This window comes from Acinonyx jubatus, chromosome C1, assembly GCF_027475565.1.
Source record: "Acinonyx jubatus isolate Ajub_Pintada_27869175 chromosome C1, VMU_Ajub_asm_v1.0, whole genome shotgun sequence".
NCBI classification, from domain to species: Eukaryota; Metazoa; Chordata; class Mammalia; order Carnivora; family Felidae; genus Acinonyx; species Acinonyx jubatus.
Genome location: NC_069381.1, coordinates 21332408 through 21358029, shown reverse-complemented (window position 1 = coordinate 21358029; position 25622 = coordinate 21332408). Strand labels below are relative to the sequence as shown.

Sequence of the window (25622 nt, the reverse complement as noted above, 5' to 3'; positions counted from 1 at the left end):
GCTCTACCTTCTTTGGGAAGCATTATGAATTCTGGCCCACCTTTTTCTTTACAGAGGTCCCGGATACAAAAGCAAACCTGAACTGTTTCATTTCAGCAAACTTTCTAAACATAGTTGCCATCTCACCTCTTAAAAGTCCTTACATTCCAAATCTTTCATTAAAGATAGTAGACTCAAATCATACTAATAAATGGTACTAGAAGTGATGCTCAACAGGATCTCACGTTTATTGAGAAGTGATTAATGGTAAAAAGAAAGGCAATGCCCTTTCCTCATTGGCTGAACAAGAAACTGAAGAAACATTCACTACACATTTTACAATATTTTTCTCTTCCAAAATGCATTTCTGTAAACAAATTTTTACCACTGTTCTTAGCTTTGAAATCAAATTAATCCTGACTTAATCAGTATAATGTACAAGAACAGAAAATTTCTTAGGACTCCTAGTAGTTTACTTTGAGTAACAAAGGGTCAGAGAAAATGAACCACCCTTAAAGACACAACCTTGGGTAACACTGTTAAATTCTCCAAGACAAAAATTCTTCATAAAAATGTTCTTCCAGTTTGGAAGGGGAAAAACCAAATTCCCACTTTCTGGGGTGGAGGCCCAAAATCTTCGAAACTCAAGTGTTCTCCAAGTGCAAATGTCAAAATGGGGAGAGGAAAGGGTTTAAAAATTAGAGAAAACTGTATGCACTTACGGACTTTAAAATCCGAAAAACATAGTAAAAAGACAAAAAAACAAAGCATTATGCTCTGAAATCACAACCAAAGCCAAAATAAAAGGGACATTTTTCACCTAAACTACCTAGAGGGATTTTTTGTTTAGTTTTTTCTTTTTCTTTTTTTTTTCATTTTCCAGTTAAGTCCTATGTCTTTTGTGAAATTCCAATACTTAAACTGCAAGTCTGCAATCGTCTCTGAAGTCAATGAGATTAAGAAAAAAGTCCTAATTCTCTTGAAGGTCATCTTTTTCCTCTTAGGATATGCAGATGCAACCGTTGCTGCAGTCTGTGGAGAACTGCCTTTTATTTGCCACGACCTTGACGTTCCTACAGAGGTTAAAAAAAAATTGAAATCATTAGTTAAAACTTATCTGAACATGCTTAAAAATTAGAACTTTATAAACAACTCAATAGAAATTTAGTTATTTGTGCTAGATAGAATACTCCTTACAAATAAAAACTTTTACTTCCTGTATTTTAAACCAAAGTAGTAACACTCAATCACACCAATTAATAAAAAAAATGTTTTTCACTTTAAAATTTCTTACATGACTGAACAGATTTATTTTCCAACTATAGTTGGTTTAGGCTAATACTTGTCAGTCCCCCAAAATATGAACCCTTGGAAGTAATTCAAACATAATCAAAAGCCTAAAGAAGGAAAGCAGCATATAAGGAATACTAAAAAAAAAAAACAAACAAACAAACAAAAAAAAAAAACAAAGAACACCTAACAAGGCTCTAGGCATATTCACAGGTTTCAATTTCCTTCTTTTATGAAATGAGGATACATACCTCACAAGACTGTGGAAGAATTAATGGACTGACATACAGAAAGCTCTTAGTCCATAACAAGAAAGAAAATTATCCTCTTAACCCCTAGGGACAGTTTAAAATCCACTTAGAGACAGAATTTTGAAAATTGACTGCAATACTTAAGTTTTCCCTGAAAAAAATCTACATGCTTATTTCTTAGTAAAAATCATTCTTTATGTGCCTTTCATAAATTTATCCTAAACAGCCTCCCATTTCACACACTACCTCATGTATTAGAATTTTTTAAACTATGATTCAATCCATGTGCCTTTTAAAAGCAAAAACATTAAGAAGCACAAGGCCTGAACTTATTACTTGATTCATCAATCTGTTGGAGTAGAATCAATCATCTTCTCCCATTTACCCCATGATAAATACGATTCCTACTAAGAACAGCAACTACCACTTATGGGATTCCATGTTCCAGACACTGTACGTAATAATGATCTTCATAACCACCCTGTAAAGACTATTATTCCTGTGACAAGAAAACTAAAGTTCAAAAAATTTACTTGACCAGGATTACCTAATAAGAACCAAGATTCAAACCTAGGGCTATATAGGACTATATAGGCTCTTTCTCTACACCAAGTTATTACAAATATTTATATAAAAATCAACAAAGTGAAGCTTTGTGATGAACAGACTACCCCCACCACTAAATTAATCCATAGATACAAAAACAGTATTAAGAGCAGTTATCTTTTTCTTTAAATAGACTCCCAGCATAGAGCCCAATGCAGGACTTGAACTCACAATGCTGAGATCAAGACCTGAGCAGAGATTATGAGTTGGACACTTAACCCACTGAGCCACCCAGGTACCAAGTTACCTATTTCTGATGTTCCATTTCACATATCTAGAATTCAGGGATAAACTCACCAACATACCAAGATGTGGGATGGATGGATAGATGGAGATTATATAAGTTTTATTTATTTATTTAGAGAGACAGAGTGCGCAGGGTAGGGCAGGGGCAGAGAGAGAATACCAACCAGGCTGTCACTGTCAGTGCAGAGCCTCATGCGGGGCTCAAACTCACAAACTGTGAGATTATGAACTGAGTCAAAGTCAGAGGTTTAACTGACTGAACCACCCAGGTGCTCCTGGGATATTATTTAAGTCATTGTAACATTTCAAATTTAATAAAATAACTCACCCATACACTCCTATCTCTTGAAATTAAACCCAATTCAAGAATAAGAAATTCAGTCCAACACAAAAAAGACCTCAAAAGTTTTGATTCCCCTTATTTTTTTGCCCTTCCTGTATAATCTTCCAAAGTTTTGGTAATAAACATACTGGTTATAATAGGAAATTGCAATTAAAAAAAAAATCTCTGCAGTTGACCAAAGTCAAGCTTTATTGTTTATTTATTTTTGACACAGAGAGAGAGAGAGAGAGAGAGAGACAGAGCATAAGCAGGGGAGGGGCAGAGAGAGAGGGAGATACAGAATCCGAAGCAGGCTCCAGGCTCCGAGCTGTCAGCACAGAGCCTGACGCAGGGCTCAAAGTCACGGACTGTGAGATCATGAACTGAGCCGGAAGTTGGACTCTCAACTGACTGAGCCACCCAGGCGCCCCCTAAGTCAAACTTTAAACAGCACTTCACTTCTCATTAATTTTAAGCTCATCTACCTGGTTTTATCCTTCATAATTTGGATGGATACGATTTACCTAACCTGTCTTCTATTATGGACCAAAATCTACCCTTGGGCTTCAGAAAATCTGGATTTTTCTTTTGTTTTTTAATGTTTATTTTAGAGAGAGAGAGAGACAGAGATACTGCACACGATCAGGGGAGGGGCAGAGGGAGACACAGAACCTGAAGCAGGCTCCAGGTTCCAAGCTGTCAGCACAGAGCCCGACGTGGGGCTTGAACCCACAAACCAGGGCTTGAACCCACGACCCCCTTCCTTCCTTGATACTTAACTACCACAGTTTGCACTATCCTTATAAAATCTGCACCCACAATTAAAAAATTAAATTGCATTATTGTTTTATGTAAAATTAGTCCCAACTCAATCAAGAGATCCTACAAAGCAAATAATAGGTCTTCAACTAACCTCACTCACAAACTACTTATGAATTTAGCAATAGGTAACAGGCTACAGCTGACATTTATTTATTTTTAATATTTATTCATTTTTGAGAGACAGAGAAAAACAGAGCATGGCGGGGGGGGGGGGGAGGGTGGCAGAGAGAGAAGGAGACACAGGATCTGAAACAGGCTCCAGCTCTGAACTGACTCAGCACAGAGCCCAAGGCGGGGCTCAAACCCAGGAACCATGAGATCATAACCTGAGCCAAAGTCCAATGCTTAACTGACAGAGCCACCCAAGCACCTTCCCTACAGATGACTTTTAAATAAAATTCTGGTGCTCATCACAAGAAAACAAATCATTAACTATGCCAAGTGACAGATGTTAACTTATTGTGGCAATCATTTATATCTAACCATTACACTGTATACCTTTAAACTAATACAATGTTATGTCAATTACATCTCAATAAAACCAGGAAAAAAATTCTGCCTACTATCTCTTATTTTAATATAATGTAACCCCTAGGAATACAAATAAACGTATGTACCCCAAACTGCACTGCTAAATTAGAAAAACTAGAATTTGCTAAGAATGCAAACTGGTGCAACCACTTTGGAAAACAGTAGGAAGGTTCCTCAAAAAATTAAAAACAGAACTACCCTATGAGCCAGCAATTACACTGCTAGGTATTTATCCAAAGGATACAGAAGTGCTGTTTGGAAGGGGCACATGCACCCCAATATTTATAGCAGCACGACTGACAATAACCAAACTATGGAAAGAACCCAAATGTCCAGTAATGAATGAATGAATGGATAAAGATATGGTACATATACACAATGAAACATTACTTGGTGATCAAAAGGAATGAAATCTTGACATTTGCAACAACATGGATGGAGCTAGGGTGTATCATGCTAAGCGAAATAAGTCAGTCAGAAAAAGACAAATATCGTATGATTTCACTCATGTGGAATTTAAGATACAGAATGGATAAATATAAAGGAAAGGAAGCAAAAATAATATAAAAACAGGGGGAGACAAAGCGTAAGAGACTCAAATACAGAGAACATACTGAAGGTTGCTGAAGGGGTACTGGGTGGGGGTATGGGCTAAATGGGTAAGGGACATAAGGAGGACACTTGCTGGGATGAGCACTGGGTGTTATAAGTAAGTGATGAATCACTAAATTCTATTCCTGAAATCATTATTACACTATATGTTAACTAACTTGGACTTAAACAACAACAAAAAAAGATATATATATTTATGTGTGTATACATATCATGTAATCATCAAAAAAAAAAACCTAGACATCACTAAATTTGTTTTTTCCTAATACAGTTATATGTAAGTTTATGAGCATGCTTAGTAACAGCATTTACAGTATTTAGTCAGAAGAAACTCAAACCAGCATTTTGCAATTGCACTTACTGCATCATCAGATTTTTAAAACTAAGTCTTTTCTTCTTCATAAAGTGCTAAGTCCCACAAATATCTACGCTCAGTTTTGCCCCAAATACAATATAAAACTATTCCTGAATCTTAACTACACAATGATACCAAGAAGGCAAGTACAAACTTCTGTCCTAACGTAACCCTGTATGCCAGGTTTATTTTAAATTACACAAATTACATACAAATACATGACATTAGTGGTCTTAATCTCCTGATCAACATCAAGAAAGCATCACACTGATACAATTCAGCAAGCTGAATTAACTGGTATTCTACTTCCAAATACAGCTTTGATGTATACACGAAAATTAAGCTTATATATTTACAAATAATAAAGATAACATCCATCTTCTCAGAGATTATAAAGATATTTAAGCATTCACATCACACTACCTTGAAAAGTAAAATAAATTTAGCACCAATAAAAAAGCAATTCACAGGATTTTAAATACTAGATTTTAAAAATATTTTCATTAGGGTGCCTTGCTGGCTCAGTCCACAGAGTATGTAACTTTGCAACTTTTGATCTTGGGGTTGTTGAGTTTGAGCCCCATGCTGGGTGTAGAGATTACTTAAAAATAAAAAAAATAATAATAAATCAAAATTAAATATTTTATTAAAAAATTATAGATTGGAAACAGAAGCAGTGGAATCTTGCGTGAAGGGCTTCCCACTGCCCAAATCTGTGACAATTAGAGCATTACATAACCTTAATATAATAAGTAAACTATCATAGTAATATCTGAATTAGGCAACAATCAGCAATGGATGCTAAAACTAAAGGGTGAAAATTTGATGAGGAATACGATGTTTACAATCTCAAACTATTTTCCCAATTAAAAGAAAAATAGCTTTATCCTCGAGAACTTGATGACATTTTAAATAAGTGATCAAAATTAACATTCCCAGTAATGGAATAAACTGTCTTCTAATGTGAGGCACTGAGGACACGAAATCACTTCTGTAATTCCTGCCAGAAGCACAATCAGAATGTCCATAATGAGGAAACCTTAGACAAACTGAAGGACATCCTGCAAAAATAAACACCATAGGGGCACCTGGGTGGCTCAGTCAGTTAGGCGTCCGACTTCAGCTCAGGTCATAATCTCACCTCAGGTCACGATCTCACGGTTTCTTGGGTTCAAGCCCCGCGTCAGGCTCCGTGCTGACAACTCAGAGCCTGGAGCCTGCTTCAGATTCTGTGTCTCTCTCTCTGACCCTCCCCCATTCATGCTCTCTGTCTCAAAAATAAACGTTAAAAAAAAATTTTTTTTAATAATAATAATAAAAAAAGACCAAAAAGACATGAAAACTAGAAGATTCTGGACTGGAATCTGGAGCACTAAAAAATGGCTATCAAGGACATTAAGATTTACTGGTAAAATATAAGTAAGATCTGTAGATAACGGTATTGTGTGTCAATGTTAAACTTCCTGATGTTGATAACTGTGCTGTGGTTTTAAGTGCATGTTGTTTTTAGGAATTAAACAGCAAAATATTCAGAAGAAATGGATCTAGCTGCGATTTACTCTCAAATGGTCAGAAAACTACACATGTATCTCCAAAGAGAACGATAAAGTAAATGGGGCAAAATAATACACTGGCAAATCTGGGTGAAGAGTATACAGGCATTTGTGTACTATTCTTGAAATTTCTCGAAGTTTGAAATTATTTCAAAATAAAGTTAATAAAAATGGGAAGAAAATGACAGTTTTCATTTATTCTTCTGCAAAGAGTGACTACCCTAAAAGTTATGTTTAATAATTCATAAAACTTTGAAATGAGTTTTTCCTGAGACCTACACTTAAAGTCATTAAACACAGGGTATTTTAGCAAAAATTAAAATAGGGGTGCCTGGCTGGCTCAGTCAATAGAGCATGCAACTCTTGATCTCAGGGTTGTGAATTCAAGCCCCACACTGGGTGTAGAAATCACTTAAAAATAATAATAATAATTTTTTAAAAAGAGTATAAAAAACCAAAAAGTTTACACCTAGCAGCTTTTTACAAGTCTTTTAGAATGAGAAAAGAAGACAGAGAAGGTTCTAACACAAAGACCATCATATTTCTATACACTTTTGGACATTAAAACCTTTTAGGCTTCAGGGCACCTGGGCAGCTCAGTTGATTAAGTGTCTGACTCTTGATTTCAGCTCAGGTCATGATCTCGTGGTTTCTGAGTTCCAGCCCCACGTCGGGCTCTGCAGTGACAGTGCACTGTCTTGGGAGCCTGCTTGGGATATTCTCTCTCTCCCCCCCCACTTCCCTGCACTCTCTCTCAAAATAAACAAATAAAATAAACTTTAAAAAATAAAAATAAATAAAATAAAACCCTTTAGGTTTCTATAGAAGACTTCTCTTTTACTCTCCGGGGCACCTGGGTGGCTCAGTTTGTTAAGCTTCCAACTTCAGCTCAGGTCATGATCTCCACAGCTCGTGAGTTCAAGCCCCACATCGGGCTCTGTGCTGACAGCTCAGAGCCTGGAGCTTGCTTCAGAGTGTGTGTCTCCCTCTCTCTCTGCCCCTCCTCCACTTGTGCTCTGCCTCTCTCAAAAATAAGTAAACATTAAAAACAGAAGACTTCTCTTACAGCAGCTTTCACTTTTATGACTATTTCCTATTACCACTGAGAACAATTCCACTAAATGCTTTGACAATTTATGGTAAAAGGGCTTCACTTGTAAGTCAGCTGTATTTATTGACATTTCTAATCAACCAATCCTACCCTAGTAAAAATAAAAAGCAAAGGATGGGGGAACTAGGGAAGTGATGGTGGATATATAATAAAAGGAAGAGAGAAGAGCACATAAAAGCAAAAGGGTCCAACTCCCAGCCAGAATTGCCATGAGCAAAACATACATTTGTCTTGTTGGAACACTCAAGCTTTTAACATAAAGATACTACTGACTCACTGTAGCAGGGAAAGTGGTATGTCAAGTTGTTTTTCACCCATGGTACTGTCATGTGGAACCTGCCTACCCCTTTTTTTAACCTACTGCTCCTAGAGCCACAGGCTAGACAGTTACAAGGATATCCGTGTTAAGAACAGGCTGAAGCGGTCAATCGAGGTTAAGCTCTTGCCATGGATTTGCTGTCCACAGAGAGGTAAACCTAAGATCCTCAAGCACAAACACAAAATTAATTATAAAGTCCCAGTTAAACCAGAAAACAGCCCAAATGCTAGAAGGGCAGATACATGCATTCCTAGGGCTTTAGGATATTATGCTGCTAATAAACAAAGAATAGAGGAAAATCGTAGAGCAAGATCTTACTGAATTCACACCCATCCCCAAAATCTCCATTAGGACATTCATTCTAATCTCTGAATCAATCCACCATCTCAACAAGAACAATGAAGAGACTAAAGAAACAGTCTTAAGAAATAAATTTAAATATAGTAAGAAAGTGTAAACCAAGGGAAGAAGTTTCTAGCCCTCAGTATCTGGCCTGCCACTTAAATAGAGGTAACCACGCATCCCTCCTGAGCCCCTCCCCATTTTACATCTACTATTGTAAAACACAAAATTTCCTAAAAATATCCTAAAAGCCACAAGGTGGCAATGTTACTTAAAATCTGCACGTTTGAAAACTCTTCCTAGAATACATATAGATCTCATTTTTCCTCCATTTAGCTTAATACCCTTCTCTCATGTTTCTACCACCCACTCCCTACACTTTTAAGAAGCCATGAAACACAACTGAGGCATATATTTATTTGTTGGCTATGATTTTATTAACTTTAAAATCTGATATTCACCCCCAAATTAAATTTACTTATAAGCCCTCAACTAATTTTCCTATGTCCCCAGGGGCCTTGATAGAACAGAAATTTCAGTGTCTCTGGCTGAAAATTAAAAAATGCTGAGATAGGCTAACATGAAAAAAAATGTGACTGTACTAAAATGACTTTTTAAAAAAATTTTTAATGTTTGTTTATTTTTGAGAGAGAGAGAGAGAGAGAGAGTACATGTGGGGGAGGGACAGAGAGAGATACAGAATTCAAAGCAGGCTCCAGGCTCTGAGCTGTCAGCACAGAGCCCGATGAGAGGCTCGAACTCACTAAACTGCGAGATCGTGACCTGAGCCAAAGTCAGATGCTTAATGACTGGGCCACCTAGGTGCCTCTATACTAAAATCACTTTTACAGAGACATATACCATATGATTTATTCACTTGTATGTAAAATCTAAAAAAACAAAACAAATGAATAATAAGACAAAAAGCAGAAACAGACCCATAAATACAGACAACAAACTGATGGTTGCCAGAGGGGAGGTGGGAGGAGTAGGCAAATAAGTGAAGGAGACTGATAGTCTTCCAGTTATGGAATGAGTAAGAGGATAAAATGTATGGCAAAAGGAATACAGTCAAATGGGACTATAATAGTCTTGTATGGTGACAGTTGGTAGCCACATTTGTGGTGAGCAGAGTGTAACATATAGACTTGTCTAGTCAAATCACTATGTTGCACTAATGTAACACTGTGTGTCAATTAGACCTAAATTTTAAAAATTTGATAAGAAAACAAAAAGTTAAAAAAAATCACTTTCACGGCTTTATGTGGCTTATGAAATCAACCTTTGTAGTCTGTGGTGCTGTGAATGAGTTAAACGAGCCTAATGACAGTTATATACAATATTCCACCATCTATAGGTGGAGGGAATAAAAATATTTTCCATCAATTTTCCAATTTAAAGCTGAGCTATAGTATTTTATTAAGAATATTTTCTACTGGGCACTGCTGGATGGTTCAGTTGGTAGAGCATGAGACTCTTGATCTCAGGGTTGTAAGTCTGAGCCCCACATTGGGTGTAGACATCACTTAAAAATAAAGTCTTTAAAAAAACATATGTATTTTTAAAGATAAGACAGATAAATCTTAATCTTCTACCAAAAATATTTACCTTCTACCTTCTCAACCCCTGTTAAGTTTTTACAGGTACAGAAATGTATACTTATTTGGAATGAATTTCTGGGAAATGAGCAACAAGATGAAGTTAATGTATTAACTAATAACATTTCCTACTATCAAATTTTTTCCAGACTGCTAATTAGAAGCTGAACTCCTATCCACATTTTACCAAAAGGGTTGGAAGTAAAAAGCCTAGATAATCCACTATATTCAGTACCTGAATAATAAAGCTGACTAATAACAGAACAAAGGGTAAAAGAAATGATACATTAACATTTTTTACCTTAACTGAAAGTAAAATTAGCAAACACTAGCTCCAAATCAAATGAAATCGTTTGACAGGCTTGATACTCTCTGAATCACTCCCTGGCTTTCCAGTAAAAACTATATTTGAACCGAAACTAATTTCACAAAACCAATTTCTCAAAACACTTCAGAATTAAACAAATAAGTTTTTAATAGCTTGTCAAATCCCCTCTATTCCCAGTACAAGTATATTTTGCATTCGACAGATAAATTCAGAATGAAGTAGTCATTAGAATATGCTTCCAGCATTCTGAGGATATTCCCCAGCTCCACCTCCAAAAATTTCCTGTAACCATCCTCAACACCTCCATTAATACCTCTCTAGTCCAAGCTATGGTCATCTCTCACCTGGAATTTGCCAAACTCTTAACTGACCTCCCTTTTACTCTCATGCCTTCTTCATGTATTTTAAGGGTTGGACCCTAAAATAGAAACTCAGTAGCACTATTAAGTACCATGCCAAAAGTTGTTGAAGAATTTAATGAATGATCGAAAATAAACAAAAGTATGTGCATATATACATATATGTGTATATGCCTAATACCACAAATCACAATCATTCATAGAAGACCTATATGCAAACAATTCATATATAATTTAATCCTAACAACACAATAGTATTGTGGTATTTTTCTGATTTTTAAAAAATACTAAGACTCAGAGTTTACTTGCTCTAATCATAGTGGTAGATACGGTATCAGATCTTCTTCTAGAGTCCTTAGCCTTTCTGCTACTATACATTTGATACATTAACAAGACCACAGAATCTAGGGTTCATGCTCTCTATAAATAGTATCAACCTAGTATACACACCTAAATAATTTAAGGCCCACGATATGTAACATACTTTATAGAATCCCTTCCCCCATCTGAAGAAAAAAACTGATCACCTTTAAAAATCAGCCTTGAAACATCTTACTTTGGGCAACTTCAAGATGGCTGGTGGCCACAAAATCTTGTAGTTAAATCTTATCTAACAACTCTCTAAAAAATTAATGTGCCAGGGCACCTAGGTAGCTCAGTCGGTTGAGTGTCTAACTCTTGATTTTGGCCAGAGTCATGATCACACGGTTAGTGAGTCTGGCCCTGAGTTGGGCTCCCCTGCTCTCTTGGCTCTCAAAATAAATATATAAACAAACATTAAAAAAAAAAAAAAAAGTTTCAGGGCGCCTAGGTGGCTCAGTCAGTTGAGCATCCAACTACTCTTAGTTTCAACTCAGGTCATGATCTTGCAGTTTGTGAGATCGAGTGCAAAGCCTGCTTGGGATTCTCTCCCTCTCTCGCTGTCCTACCACTTGCGCTCACTCCCAAAATAAACTTTAAAAAAAAAGTTTCATTAAAAAAAAGTTAATGCCCCTTAGAGCCGTAACGCCTCTAAAAAGTGGATTATAGCATCAAGTTACAGATGTAGGATATTAAGCCAAAGAGACTGCCACCTTTTAATGAACAAAAAAATATAGGCAACTCACTAGAGACTCATAATATTGATAGCTGATTTAAAAAGGGCAGGGATAGGGGCACCTGGGTGGCTCAGTTGGTTGAGCATCCGACTTTAGCTCAGGGCATGATCTCGTGGTTCACAAGTTCAAGCCCCGTTGTCGGGCTCTGTGCTGACAGCTCAGAGCCTGGAGCCTGCTTTGGATTGTGTCTCCCTCTCTCTCTGCCCTTCCCCTGCTGAATCTCTCTCTCTCTAAAATAAATAAAACTTAAAAAAAAAAAATTAGAAATGGGCAGGGGTGACTGGGTGGCTCAGTTGGTTAAGCACTGACAGCACAGAGCCTGCTTCGGATTCTCTCTCTTCCTCTACACTCACACACACAGGCTCTCTCTCAAAATTAATAAAATTAAAAAAAAAAAAAAAAGGAAAGCAAATTGGGGTGCCTGAGTGGCTCAGTCAGTTGAGTAACTCTTATTTCAGCTCAGGTCATGATCCCAGAGTCATGGGATCAAGCCCTATATTGGGCTCTGTGCTGAGCATGGAGCCTGCTTAAGATTCTCTCTCTCCCTCTGAACCTCTCCCCAGCTCTCACAGGCTCTCAAAAAAAAAAAAAAAAAAAAAATTCAATTAAAAAAAAATGGGCAAACTGCTCAAAATATCATCCTTTCAGCCTTAAGACAGACCTCAACCCCAGTACTGAAAGGCACAGCCAGGCTTATCAGACACAGGTGAATTCTAACATTGCTTTTAAAGATAAAGTCTTGAGACAGAGACTTTTGAGGGGGAAGACAGGACTACAATACAAAGAAACTTTAGAAACCAAACTTGGTAGAAAAAAATGCATGAGGAACTTGAGGTAAGAGGCACACAAACCACTGACTAATGATATACATAATCTACAAGTTCTCAAACTTTAAAAATATGAGAGTCACCTACAGAACTGGTAAAATGCAGATTCCAAGGCCTTGGCTCCAAAGATGCTTACTGAGTAGGTAAGAGAGAACAGGAATCTGCAGTTTCAGTATTCACAGATGGTAATTTATGTAAATTGAGAAACTTCTCTTCCATCAACTTTTAATCCCATAAAAAATGCCCAGGAAGCTTACTAAATTAAATTTCTACTTTAGTAAGTCTGGGTGCAGAGCCCAGTTATCAGTATTTTTACAAATACTTTCCAGATGACTCAAATTTGACTGTAAGTAATTATTACCATCTTTGTGTGTATTCTCTGAAGCACTCACATAGGTCCACCCTGCTCCCCTCCTCATCCTTCTACAGGCTTATGGATTCCAAGTAAAGTAACATTTATCATAAATGACTTGAATTACCCAAGAACTTGTCTAGGTGCTTGTTCTGCCTCTCCCACTAAACACCTCAGTGGCTCAGTCATTTGTCCAACTTTGGCTCAAGGTCATGATCTCACAGTTCGTGGGCTTTGTGCACTGACAGCTCAGAGCATGCTTCAGATTCTGTCTCACTCAGCCCCTCCTACTCATGCTTTCTCTCTCAAAAATAAACATAGAGATAATCTTGCAAGTTCATGTACAAAATAAAGAGTGGGGTAGAACAAAACCTTCCAATTCAACTTTATAACCTTTTCAGTGTACATTATAGCCAGAGCTACTTGTGTTCCTCCTTATTCCCGATGCCTGTCATTAGCAGCAACTTAAACAAGGTTAGAGTAGATCTAATTAGCTCCATTTTGATGCTAGTGGTCAGGGAAGTACAGCCTGAGTGCTTAAACAAAGGTTTAAGTTTCAATTAATTATGCTCGCCTCATATACCCACAGAGAGGTGAATGGCATCAGTAGGTAACAGAACATCCTTGTTAGCTGTTTTAAATGATAAATGTGGGGGCACCTGGCTGGCTCAGTTGGTAGAGCATGCAACTCTTGATCTCAGGGTTGTGAGTTGGAACCCCATATTAAAAAAAAAAAAAAAAAAAAGACAAATGAAGGAGTGCCTGAGTGGCTCAGTCTGTTAAGTGTCTGGCTTTGGTTCAAGTCACGATCTTACGGTTTGGTTCCTGTGTTCAAACCCCACATTGCGCTCTCTGCTGTCAGTGCAGAACCTGCTTTGGATACTCTGAATCCCTCTATCTGCCCCTCCCCCTGTGCACACCCATGCACAAGCATGCGCTCTCTCATTCTCTCAAAAATAAACAGAGGGACCTGGGTAGCTCAGTCAGTGAAGCCTCAGACTTCAGGTCGTGATCTTGCAGTTTGTGGATTTGAGCCCAGCGCTGGGCTCTGCACTGACTGCTTGGAACCTGCTTCGAATTCTGTGTCTCCCTCTCTGTCTGACCCTCCCCCGCCACTTGCACTCTCTCTCTCAAAAATAAAAAAAATTTTAAAAAAATTTAATATCTAAAAATAAACATAAAAAATGATAAATGTAAAGATGCAGCAAAGCAGAAGAACAATAAAAGCGCTGGGGCAAAATAAATTCTAGCTCATCTACAACTTAGCTGGTGATCCTGAGGAACTTACACCTTCCCTTTTTTTTTTAAGACACTTCTTTTTAAGTAATCTCTACCCAACGTGGGGGTTGGACCGACAACCCCTACTAGGTCAAGACCTGATCTACTGAATAAGCCAGCCAGGTGCCCAGGAAGTTATACCTTCCAAATTACAAGTTCCCTAACTGTAAAATGAAGATAATCTTATAAAGATTATTAGAAGGGATCAGAGACAAGATATGAAAAGTGCCTAATACACAGATGTCTAAAATACGGCTAAATATGGGTATATACCTACTAAAGTATTAAGAGGAAAAGGCAAGACAAAATACTATACAGAATATGATTATTATTGTATAAACCACTTGAATAAAATAAAGACAAGGAAAAATGTCAAAACAATAAGTGGTTTCATCAGAGTAAAGAAATCACAGGTGACTTTTTCCATTTTCTATACGTTTTATAACTTGGTTCTATTTTACAAGAGATAAATGTAAAGGCAAAATTTGCGATTATTAATATAAAACTTGCACACTGCAAATTTTTCACATACAAACATTTTAAAAGTTCTATATGCTACCCATACTGTTTACCAAAAAAGTTCACATAAAGTCAAAAAACTTATTAGTAAATCTAATGTGTATTACATAAGTGATATGGTCAAATTTTTAACTTTGACATATACAGTACAAAAGTAAATATCTCATAAGAACCATCAAACCTTATAATAGCAGTGCAAAGGAGTTGGAAAGATTAACTGCCTGCCTCTTCCCTTTCACCACCTACCTTATATAACAGCTGAAACTTGGGGTTTAGACATTTTCTTTCTTCGTTTTTCCACTATCTTTCCTATCCATTCTTCACACCCAACTCAAATCCAGTGTTCCATTAATATGTCTTGACTCTAGCCCTAACTAGTCTTGTTATTCTTCTCTTCTACATTTGGTCTCATATTGTAAAATTACCTTTTTAATATACATTGTCCTACAGTGCTTCTTTTCTTCTCCCTATGGCTAACTGGAGTTAAATCAGTTCAATTAGGAACTATTTATTCAACAACAGATGAAAAACATTAGGGCACTATTTACTGAACTAGTTATGTTATAGAGAGAAGATGCTGGTCCACAGGTGGCAGCAGCAAGCAAATTTAAACTGAATTACTTGCTTCTGTGGAGAAAGGCAGGCGAGATGATCTGAGTTGATACACTCAAGGCTTTTCTCCTTGCTTATGTGCAGACTTGCAGGATTCAATGGTGAAGAAAAAGATCACTTTTGTTTGCCCTAATTCAGGGAATAGAGCTTTTTCCTCCTCTTCTGCATGAAACTCCTGAACAGTCTGCAGGTAACAGGGTAGTCATACTAGGGCAGTCAAAACCAATGCTGCAGCCTACTCACTTCTTAGGAGATGTAGTCTTCCTCATATCTCCCTCCCCCAAGACTAAACAAACCAACACACCTAAATGATGCTGAAGCTGCAGAAATTTACATTTCTTCAATTTCAAAACAGATCCACCCCAACTTCCATGTACCATCCCTTCATTTAAAAGAATTCATATCAGCCAATAGGTTCCAAATTATGCTTCATAGGGGAGATGTTTTGGAGATCACCGGGGGCGAGGGGTGGGGGAGCACCAAAAGTTAGCAATTCATGGGGTTTTGAGTAAGGTTTTGTTGGGAGGAAAAGAAAAATTCACAGCTAAAAAGGTTAAAAATTGTTATGGGACTAATCTTTACTCCTGGCAGGTAAGCACAAAGGCTTGCATCTGAGTAATTCTTGGTTTACACTATTCAAAGTAGATAGTAAATGATTCTAGAGTTGCTAACTAACCTTATCCCAAAATGGTGATGTTTGGAAAAACAACAGTCCCCTCTGGATCAATCTTTAGCCATATCAAAAAACAAAAACAAAAACAAACAAAAACCAGAATACTATCATTTTTAATACCTAATTGAATTTCAGACATTTTTATATGGTCTAATTTATCATAAGAGCCCATACTAACTATATAAAAACCGGCCTTGGGGCACCCGGTGGCTCAGTCAGTTAAGCGTCCAACTTTGGCTCAGGTCATGATCTCACAGTCTGCAAGTTCCAGCCCCACGTCAGGCTCTTTGCTGGCAGTGCAGAGCCTGCTTGGGATTCTCTCCCTGTGCTCCTCCGCGACTTGTGCACATACTCTCTCAAAATAAATAAATAAACTAAAAAAAAAAAAAAAAAAAAAAAAAAGGTCTTACTTCCAGCAGCTCAAACTTCACTAAATCTCTTTAAGGCTTGGAACACTTTGTGGGTGGAAAGGAAACAATACAGAAAAAAACAAATACAAAGTCTGTTGAATGATATATAGACACCAAAACCTTGAAACACCTAACAACAAAGAGCTCTCATGTTACTGTTATTCAAGAGAGCCACTGGCATTCCCAATCATCAGTTACCTCTCTGCACTCTCTGAATAAGTTGATTATACTCCACTGCTCTATTTAACCCATCCTGCAAACTGGGTTATGGGGGTTCTTTCTCTGGCCCTCTTCTCTTACTGTGTGTTGGCTCTAGAACCAGACTGCAGAAACAAGTACAACAGCTCTGCTTTCTCAGCTTACCTGACTTCACAAAGTTATTCTTAATATTATTTTTCTTTTTAATGTTTATTTTTGAGAGAGAGAGCATGTGCACAAGCAGGGGAGGGGCAAAGAGACAAAAGAATCTGAAGCAGGCTCCAGGCTCTGAGCTGTCAGCACAGAGCCCGGTGCAGGGCTCAAACCCACAAACCATGAGACCATGACCTGGGCTGAAGTCGGACGGTTAACCGATTGAGCCACCCAGGTGTCTCCAAAGTTATTCTTTTTTGTGCTTCAGTGTCTTTATCTGCAGAATCAGATAGTTGTACCTACCTCATAATAATTAAATGAAAACTTACAAATATGTAAATTAATCAGGACAGATGTATGCTTGATATTGTATAGTGTTCAATTTCAGCCATTGTTTTTATTACCAATATTCTTAAATAATCTTAAACTCTTTCATGCCTTTAGCTATACTGAGGTCTATAAATACAAATTTCCATCAACAGTTTTCTCTCCTGAGCTCCAGACCCTACCATTACCTTACTGCCCCCCACATGTACCCCAAACACTATTTCCAACAACCAACACATCTCCAAACCCTAACCTTAACCTGGTGTTCATCCTATAGTCTCTATTTTTTCTTTTTTTTTTGCAGTAACTACTCAGCAAACAGGTCAACATGCTTCAAATCCACCTTTCCATCCTTATTAGGTCTTTTTCTTCCAAACTATTATAAAAGCCTCTGATTTGGTCTTTGAGTCACCTACACCTATCATATAATAGATGAATTTACATAAGGTGCTAAACTAAGTTTCCATTTCTCTATTTGTACATATAGGATATTGCCTCCCAGGGTTGGCATGAGCATTAGAAGACTATGAAAGTGGCTAACAAAGGCAGTGCTCAATAAGTAGTTCACCCTTCTGATCATCCAAACTAACTCCACATTAACTATCATCCCTTACAATCCAACTAACTATAAAATAAAAATCCAAAGCCCTTCCAATATACTATTGGGCTCAACCAACCTCTCCAGCTTTATCACTTATCATTCTTTTCCACATTAGACTTCTCATTACTCTGAGAACATAACCTAAGCATTCATGAGATCATGTTTATAAACACGATGTCTCCTCTTCCTAGAATGTCTTTCTTCCTACCTCTCTACCTGGCAAACTCCATATACCACATAATGGTCATGGTCTTTGGAGGACAGAGGCTTCTGTGTCTATTCAAGTGTAGTTCCAACATTTTCACTTATCATTTATTAAGACAAAAATGAAACAAAAACAGGGGTGTCTGGGCAGCTCAGTCAGTTAAGCGTCCAACTTCAGCTCAGGTCATGATCTCACGGTTCGTGAGTTCGAGCCCCACATCAGGCTCTGTGCTGACAGCTCAGAGCCTGGAGCCTGCTTCAATTTCTGTGTCTCCTTCTCTTTCTGCCCCTCCCTCACTCATGCTCTCTCAAAAATGAACATTAAAAAGAAAAAAATGAAACAAAAATATGTCAGAACTTCACAAGTTCATCAATGATTTGAGTAACTTCTCTGCCAAACTGGATAATAATTTTCAAATTCTGGAAGAGTATTTCCTCAAATTCTTTGTGTTATTCGAAATATGTCAGAGCTACAGACATGACATGCTTAATTTAATCTGCATTCGTATTTTCTCTATCACTGTAAGGCTAGACAACTTAAAACAAACAAGCCCTGATATGTATATATAGCATTTCCCAATTTCCATGGTGTAAGTAACATGGCATATTTCAAGCTACCAATGTTGACACCCCTGAATGTGGGGTTGAGACGTGCAATTGCACAGTATCATATATTGACACAACAGATGTAAATAACCTCAAGAATGATAGATTTGAGTATTAGTTTGAATAGTAACAGTGGCATTCTAAGTTTATGTTGTTTAATTTTTATTATAAACCAGTTTATAATGCATTTAATGTAAATACAAAGGCATTTAAGGGCGCCTGGGTGGCTCAGTCGGTTAAGCATCTGACTCCGGCTCAGGTCATGATCTCACGGCTCGTGAGTTCGAGCCCCGCGTCGGGCTCTATGCTGACGGCTCAGAGCTTGGAGCCTGCTTCGGATTCTGTGTCTCCCTCTCTCTCTCTGCCCCTTCCCTGCTTGTGCTCGCTCACTCTCTCTCTCTTTCAAAAATAAACATTAAGGGGCGCCTGGGTGGCTCAGTTGGTTGAGCGTCCGACTTCAGCTCAGGTTATGATCTCACGACTCGTGAGTTCGAGCCCCACGTTGGGCTCTGTGCTGACAGCTCAGAGCCTGGAATCTGCTTCAGATTCTGTGCCTCCCTCTCTCTCTGCCCCAACCCACTCACACTCTCTCTCAAAAATAAACATTAAAAAAATTTTTTTAATACAAAGGCATTTAATCTTTTAATATAATGTATTTAAAATTTTATGTCATTTAATAATGACTTTTTTTTTTAAATGTTTATTTATTTTTGAGAGAGACAGCACATGAGTGGGGGAGAGGCAGAGAGAGGGAGGAACAGAAGATGTGAAGCGGGCTCCACACTGATAGCACAGAGCCCGATGTGGGGCTCGAACTCGCACAGCGTGAGATCACGACCTGAGCCGGAGTCAGACGCTTAGCTGACTGAGCCACCCAGGCACCCCAATAATGACTTTTAAAAAACTAATGTTTAACAGCCAGCTTACTAAAATTCTTGAAAGCTAAATTTAACTTACAATTAGCCAGCCCCAGCACATCACTGACCTAACTGAAATATCAATTCCACCATTTATTAAGCTATGAGACCTTACATAAATAACCTCTTTGAGCCTCTTCCTCATCTAAAATGGCAATATACTAAACTTTCATGTGCACTATGTGCCAAGAACTGTGCTATCATCTGAGTGCTTATTACTCATTCTATTTGACATGGTTCAAATGCTATTTCCAAACACCTGGGTGGCTCAGTTAAGCATCAAACTCTTGATTTCGGCTCAAGTCATGATCTCACATTTGTGAGATAAAGCTCCACGTTGAGTTCTGCACTGGGCATGGAGCTGCTTGAGATTCTCTCCCCCTCTGCCCCACTCCCCCAACTCATACTCTATCATGCTCTATCTAAAATAAAAAGTTATTTTCTCTATGAAGCCTTCCTTAATTTCCCTCATTTATCACTCTCTTCAGAAAGCTATTTTTTCATTCCTCTACTATAGCTGATATCCCATATTTTATCCATTCTGTTGTCCTCCTAACAACACTGTCTGGTCCTAAAGCAAAGATGGTGTTTTGTTTATCAATTAACACAAATATTTGCTCAAAGAGATCCAAATTCAGTGTCATCTATTCTCTTCTAGTGCTCCTTTAAGAAAGCTGTAGAAAGGCATTTTATCTATCCACAAAGTAAGGAAGGTGATGAGTAACACAAACAGAATTTCTTCAACACTTTCGGCAAAGACAGATAAACTTATCTGCAAAACAGAAGTAGACATAAATGGCCTTAGAATTTTACAAAAAAGTTCAGGTTTGCTACCCCATTAAAACAGGGTGCCTGGCATCTGAAGAGGCGATTTAAGCCAGTGGTGGAGCAGGGAAATACTAAATGGAAAAGACCAATACACCATGGGTATTTATTCATATTTATTTAATACGAAAACGTATTTGGCTAAAGTGATATTTTCTTTCTTTTATGTCACAAGTTTTACTTACATATTTTAAGTTTTTTTCTAAAGTTAAAAATGGAGGGGCGCCTGGGTGGCTCAGTCGGTTAAGCATATGACTTCAGCTCAGGTCACACATGACCTCTTGGGTTCGGGAGTTCAAGTCCCATGGCAGGCTCTGTGCTGACAGATAGCTCAGAGCATGGAGCCTGTTTCTGATTCAGTGCCTCCCTTTCCCTTTGTCCCTCCCCCACTTGTGCACGCGCGCGTGCTCTCTCTCACAAAAATAAACATTTAAATAAATAATAATAAAATAAAGTTAAAAATGGAGCAGGGCGTCTGGCTGGCTCAGTAGGTGGAGCACATGACTCTTGATCTCGGGGTCATGAGTCTGAGTCCCACGTGGGGTGCAGAGATTACTAAAAAAAAAATAACTTAAAATTTTTTTTAAATAAAAAGAAAAGAATATGGAGCCAAGGTTGCTTGCTTCAAATATTTCCCAAGGGATTAAATGCCCAAATCAAAGAATTAGGGAGGAAAAAGATGGCCACAAAGAAAAAAAAAAAACTTCCTTATAAAGACAAGCATTACTTGCACCAACACCACAGGAAAACTACTTTTAAGAAAAAGGAAACAGGGCCATCTGGGTGGCTCAGTTGGTTGAACGACCAACTTCAGCTCGGGTCATGATCTCATGGTTCGCGGGTTTGAGCCCCACATCAGGCTCGCTGCTGTCGGCCTGTCAGCACAGAGCCCACTTCTGTCTCCCTCTCTCTGCCCCTCCCCTGCTTGCACCCTTCAAAAAATAATATTAAAAAAAAAAAAAAAGAAAGAAACATGTCTCTTAAATAATCACTTCTATATTTTTTTAGTAAGTCTTCAGTATGTGGGCGCCTGGGTGACTCAGTAGGCTAAGCGTCCCGATTCTTGATTTCAGCTTAGGTCATGATTTCACAGTTGTGGGTTCGAGCCCCACTTGGGGCTCTGCACTGTGTGTGAGGCCTGATTAGGATTCTCTCACTCCCTTTCTCTCTGCTCCTCCCCAGCACATACACACTCTCTCTCAAAAAAAGTAAAAATAAACTTAAAATTCAAAAAAAAAAAAAGGGCTTTAGTATGTTTTAGGGGCACCTGGGTGGCTCTGTCGGTTAAGTGTCCCACTCTCGATTTCGGTTCATGGTGGTGAGATCGAGCCCCATGTTTCCATTCTGGGTGTGGAGCCTCTTTAAGATTCCCTCTCCCTCTCTGACTGCCCCTCCCCCTCACACACACATATGAACACTCTAAAAAAAACCCAAAAACTTAAAAAAAAAAAAAAAAGTCCTGGAGTGCCTGGGCGGTTCAATCGATTAAGTGTCTGCGTTAGGCTCAAGTCATCTCACCGTGGTTCATGGGTTTAAGCCCCTCATCAGGCTCTCTGCTGACAGTGCAAAGCATGCTTCTGATGCTGCCTCCCTCTTTCTCTCTGCCCCTCCCTCACTCTCTCTAAAAAACAAACATTAGGGGCGCCTGGATAGGTCAGTAAGTTAAGTGTCAAACCTCAGCTCAGGTCATGATCTCGTGGTTCATGAGTTCTCGCCCTGCGCTGGGCTCTGTGCTAACAGCTCAGAGCCTGGAGCCTGCTTCAGATTCTGTCTCCCCCTCTCTCCCTGCCCCTCCCCTGCTCGTGCTCGTGCGCGCGCGCGCTCTCTCTCTCTCAAAATTAAACATAAAAAAAATTTTTTAATAAAAAAAATAAACATTAAAAAAAGTTTATAAAAAATAAACCTTTAGTATTGTTTTAGATAACTTTCATTAATACTAATACAGTAACTATATTAAAAGACAACCACCCACATACCTTATCTGTGCTAAGATTTACTGGAAATCTGCCAATCTTTTCTGTCATTCATGTCCTTCTAGCCTTAAGACCTTTATTCTTTTTATAAGTAATAAGTTATTTAGGTCAAAAATTATAGAACAGAAATAACCTTCCTAAAAAGACCTGTTTAGGAGCATCAATTCCTCTCCGTGAATTTCACACGTTATCTTGGGCTGGCTAACCTTACCCTGGGTTTATCTGGTTAGACTATTCCACATATAAACTTTCCTTACAATGTATCTAATTAAAGTTCTTTCGGTCTCTTCTTGAAACCCTCTTGTGACTAAGAACTCCATTTTTAGAAAGTTCTCCCTTTTATTTACAAAACTCTTCCTATAACCTCTATCCATTGGTTCTGGTGTTGTTTTCTGGCTTGGAGAATAAACCTACAAAGTTGTTGTGGGATTTTGTTTGTCTGTTTGTATGTTTGTTTAAGTAAGCAACATAAGGCTTGAACTCATGACCCTGAGACGAGGAGTCACATGCTCTACCAACTGAGCCAGGCACCCCTAAACCTACTGGTCTTAAAAGTATTTGATTACACTTATCATATTCCCCTTCCAAATCATCTCTTCTAAGCACACTAAGGCATCTGATGAGAAATACGATAATGTGTATGAAACACATCACTGGAAAAAGTAAGCTGCTAGTATTTAGTAATGGCATCTATTACCATATATTCGTTCACCTTTACTTCTACAAGCTCCCCATTGCCTTCCATGCAAAGCTAACATCAAGGAGAGCATGGGCTGGTATATGGAATTGTTGCATCACTATGCTGTACACCTGAAACTAATACAACACTGTACATGAACTGGAATTAAAATAAAAACTTAAGAAAAAAGTAACATCAATGAGTTTCTGATTGAAATTAGGTCTTATTCTTTCTTTTAAACTCTAGAATTTAAGCCAACTTTGCACCTGACTCAGTAAGTTCCTTCTATATCAAACTAACTGCATAAACATTTCATTCAACTTCCTTTTCCTCATCTCCAACAAACTTCCATTGTAGGGAAACCCACTCCACAAATACCAATTAAACTAGCTCTTGGACTGTACAGGACTTCTTGTTCCAAGTTATTATCTATACAGTGTCACAGACATGAGCTGTCCTGAATCTGTGTTCATTCTTCCCCAAACATCTCTGGCAACCTTCTATACATCTTTGAAGGCTCAGCTCAAAAGTCACCTCTTCCAGGATTCTTCTGGGACCAATCCATCTATATACCCCAGGCTGGGTTAGACAATCGTCAAGCTTCCAAATTGGCATTCTGCGCATATCTTGAGAAAAACACTGTTTTGTACAGTTACCTGTCATGAGTATAAGGCTCCCTGACAACACACTCCTGCTTTCTCAGTAATATCTAGCACAGAGTAAAAAATTGTTCAAAGAAAAGGCAAATAGCTTCATCTCAATTCTTAAGCAGCATAATGAATCTTAAATATATCCAAACACATTCCAAGTCACTATTTTTAGGTCTTCTGCTTGAAAATAGGAATAACTCTAGAGGTATTTAAGAAATCCTATTTTTATTTAATAACAATGAAATTTTTAAAAATACATACCTTGAGCCATTGTCACTATAATCATATCTTCTCTAGATCTATTTCTCTCCCATTAGCTTTCCAATTATTCAGAAAAATCATTTACCCAAGTGCCTGATTAAATCTAACACGAGGCCAGGCTTTAAAACTTTTTTTTTTTTTAATTTATTTATTTTTGAGACAAAACGAAGACAGAGAATCCCAAGCAGGCTCCGTGCTATCAGCACAGAGCTTGATACTGGGCTTGAACTCAAGAACTGTAAGATTATGACCTGAGCTGAAGTCAAGAGTCAGACGCTTAACAGACTGAGCCACCTAGGCACCCCAGGGGCTAGGCTTTAAGAAATTATGCAGTCCTTGTTCCCCTCTACTCTTCCTACTTTTACCTACAGTTGAAAGACTAGACATACAAGACAAATATTAAACTATTATGAAGCTTATAAAAAAACATTATCACTTATGCAAGGAGTAACTCTCCCTTTATGCAGACTATTCTAAAGTTGAAATAAAGAAGTTAACTCACTGTTGTCTTCTTTTGACAGTGATTCTTTCAAAATTTTCAAAAAGAAAAAGCCCCATACGGCAATATACAGCACAGCCAAGACCTTCAAAGAGCATACACCCTTTGACCCAACAATAACACTAAAGGACAGGTGTAAATCAGTATTTATATCATGGATGTTCACTGCAGTGTTATTTCAGCTGGAAAAAAATATAAAGACGCTGACAAATCTAACAATTAAGGATTGGAAAATTACAATACACCTATGATAGAATATTATGAAGCCATCAAAAGTGATGTCACAGAAGAATATTAAACAATTAAGGAAAAGTTCTAAATAAATGCAGAAAGCAGGTTACGAAATAGTATCTGAAGTATACAAAATAAACAACACATGGAAAAGGTCACTAAAAGCTGCTCAAGTTTCAAGCCATAGATCCAGTGCTTGAAGTTTCTATGATACTACTGAAGTAGATCATGGAACAGAACAAGTCAGTAATACTAGGCAAAAATGGCTATAGTTCTGCTTCAGTGTGTTCTGCCAAGATACATGCCCAATCATGGAACTTTAGAATAGCTGTGACATCATCTTCAGGATGAAGCTTAAGTATTTCTCTACTTATTGAGTTACCATGCCCATCTGGCACGATTTTTTGCAATCTTGTAAATAACACAAAGGTGCACAAACACCCTAACTAAAGGAGTCTACTGCCTCAATGAGCTATCCGTTTCACTCTCATTAAACTTGTTTTGTATTGGAAGCCTAATAAAGACTGGCTTTAGAGTCAGTTATGTAAGGATGTTAAGGATAACAGCGGGCAAGAGAAGGCAATACTGACTGAAATGGTAACTGGGTTTAGAAGCAATCATAAGGACCTTCCTGAAACCCCAGCAATCTCTTCTCACAAAAGGTAAACTAAAAAGTAATCTCACGCAAGTATAATCGAAGCTTTTTTTTGTTTGTTTTTACTTTTGGTGGTTTGTTCACTAACCTGAGAACAATTAGTATACTCATTCATCAAAAGTCTTTATGGAATAGCTTTAAGACTGATCCATTAATCGGCTAAACAAAGACGCTAAACCTTGATTATTGTTACTCACTGTGAAAACATCCCAACACTGGTCAATTCCAATTTGTGAATCTTACACCTCCTTATGAAGTTCAATTATTATTCACTGAACCACTCAAGTGACTTTAATACAAATACAAACCTGATTGAAAGGTTACATAAATTAACAGCCCTTAAATTTGCTACTTCATTTTTATTTTTTTTAATGTTTCAGAAAGAAAAAGCATGTGCAAGCAAGGAGAGGGGCAAAGAGAGGGAGACAGAGAATGCCAAGCAGGCTCCACA

The 25622-nt window shown here is 37.9% G+C and overlaps 1 protein-coding gene across 2 annotated transcripts in view; it reads right to left on the bottom strand.

Annotated features, from left to right (window-relative positions):
• Nucleotides 1-203: 203 nt before the first annotated feature.
• YTHDF2 (YTH N6-methyladenosine RNA binding protein F2) overlaps nt 204-25622 on the bottom strand; it is a 33566-nt gene continuing 8147 nt past the window's right edge. For both annotated transcript variants that reach the window (XM_027059887.2, XM_027059886.2), the window contains exon 5: nt 204-1052. In XM_027059887.2, coding sequence (XP_026915688.1) covers nt 1029-1052 — 24 coding nt within the window. In that variant the 3' untranslated portion in view covers nt 204-1028. The remainder of the gene's footprint in view (nt 1053-25622) is intronic.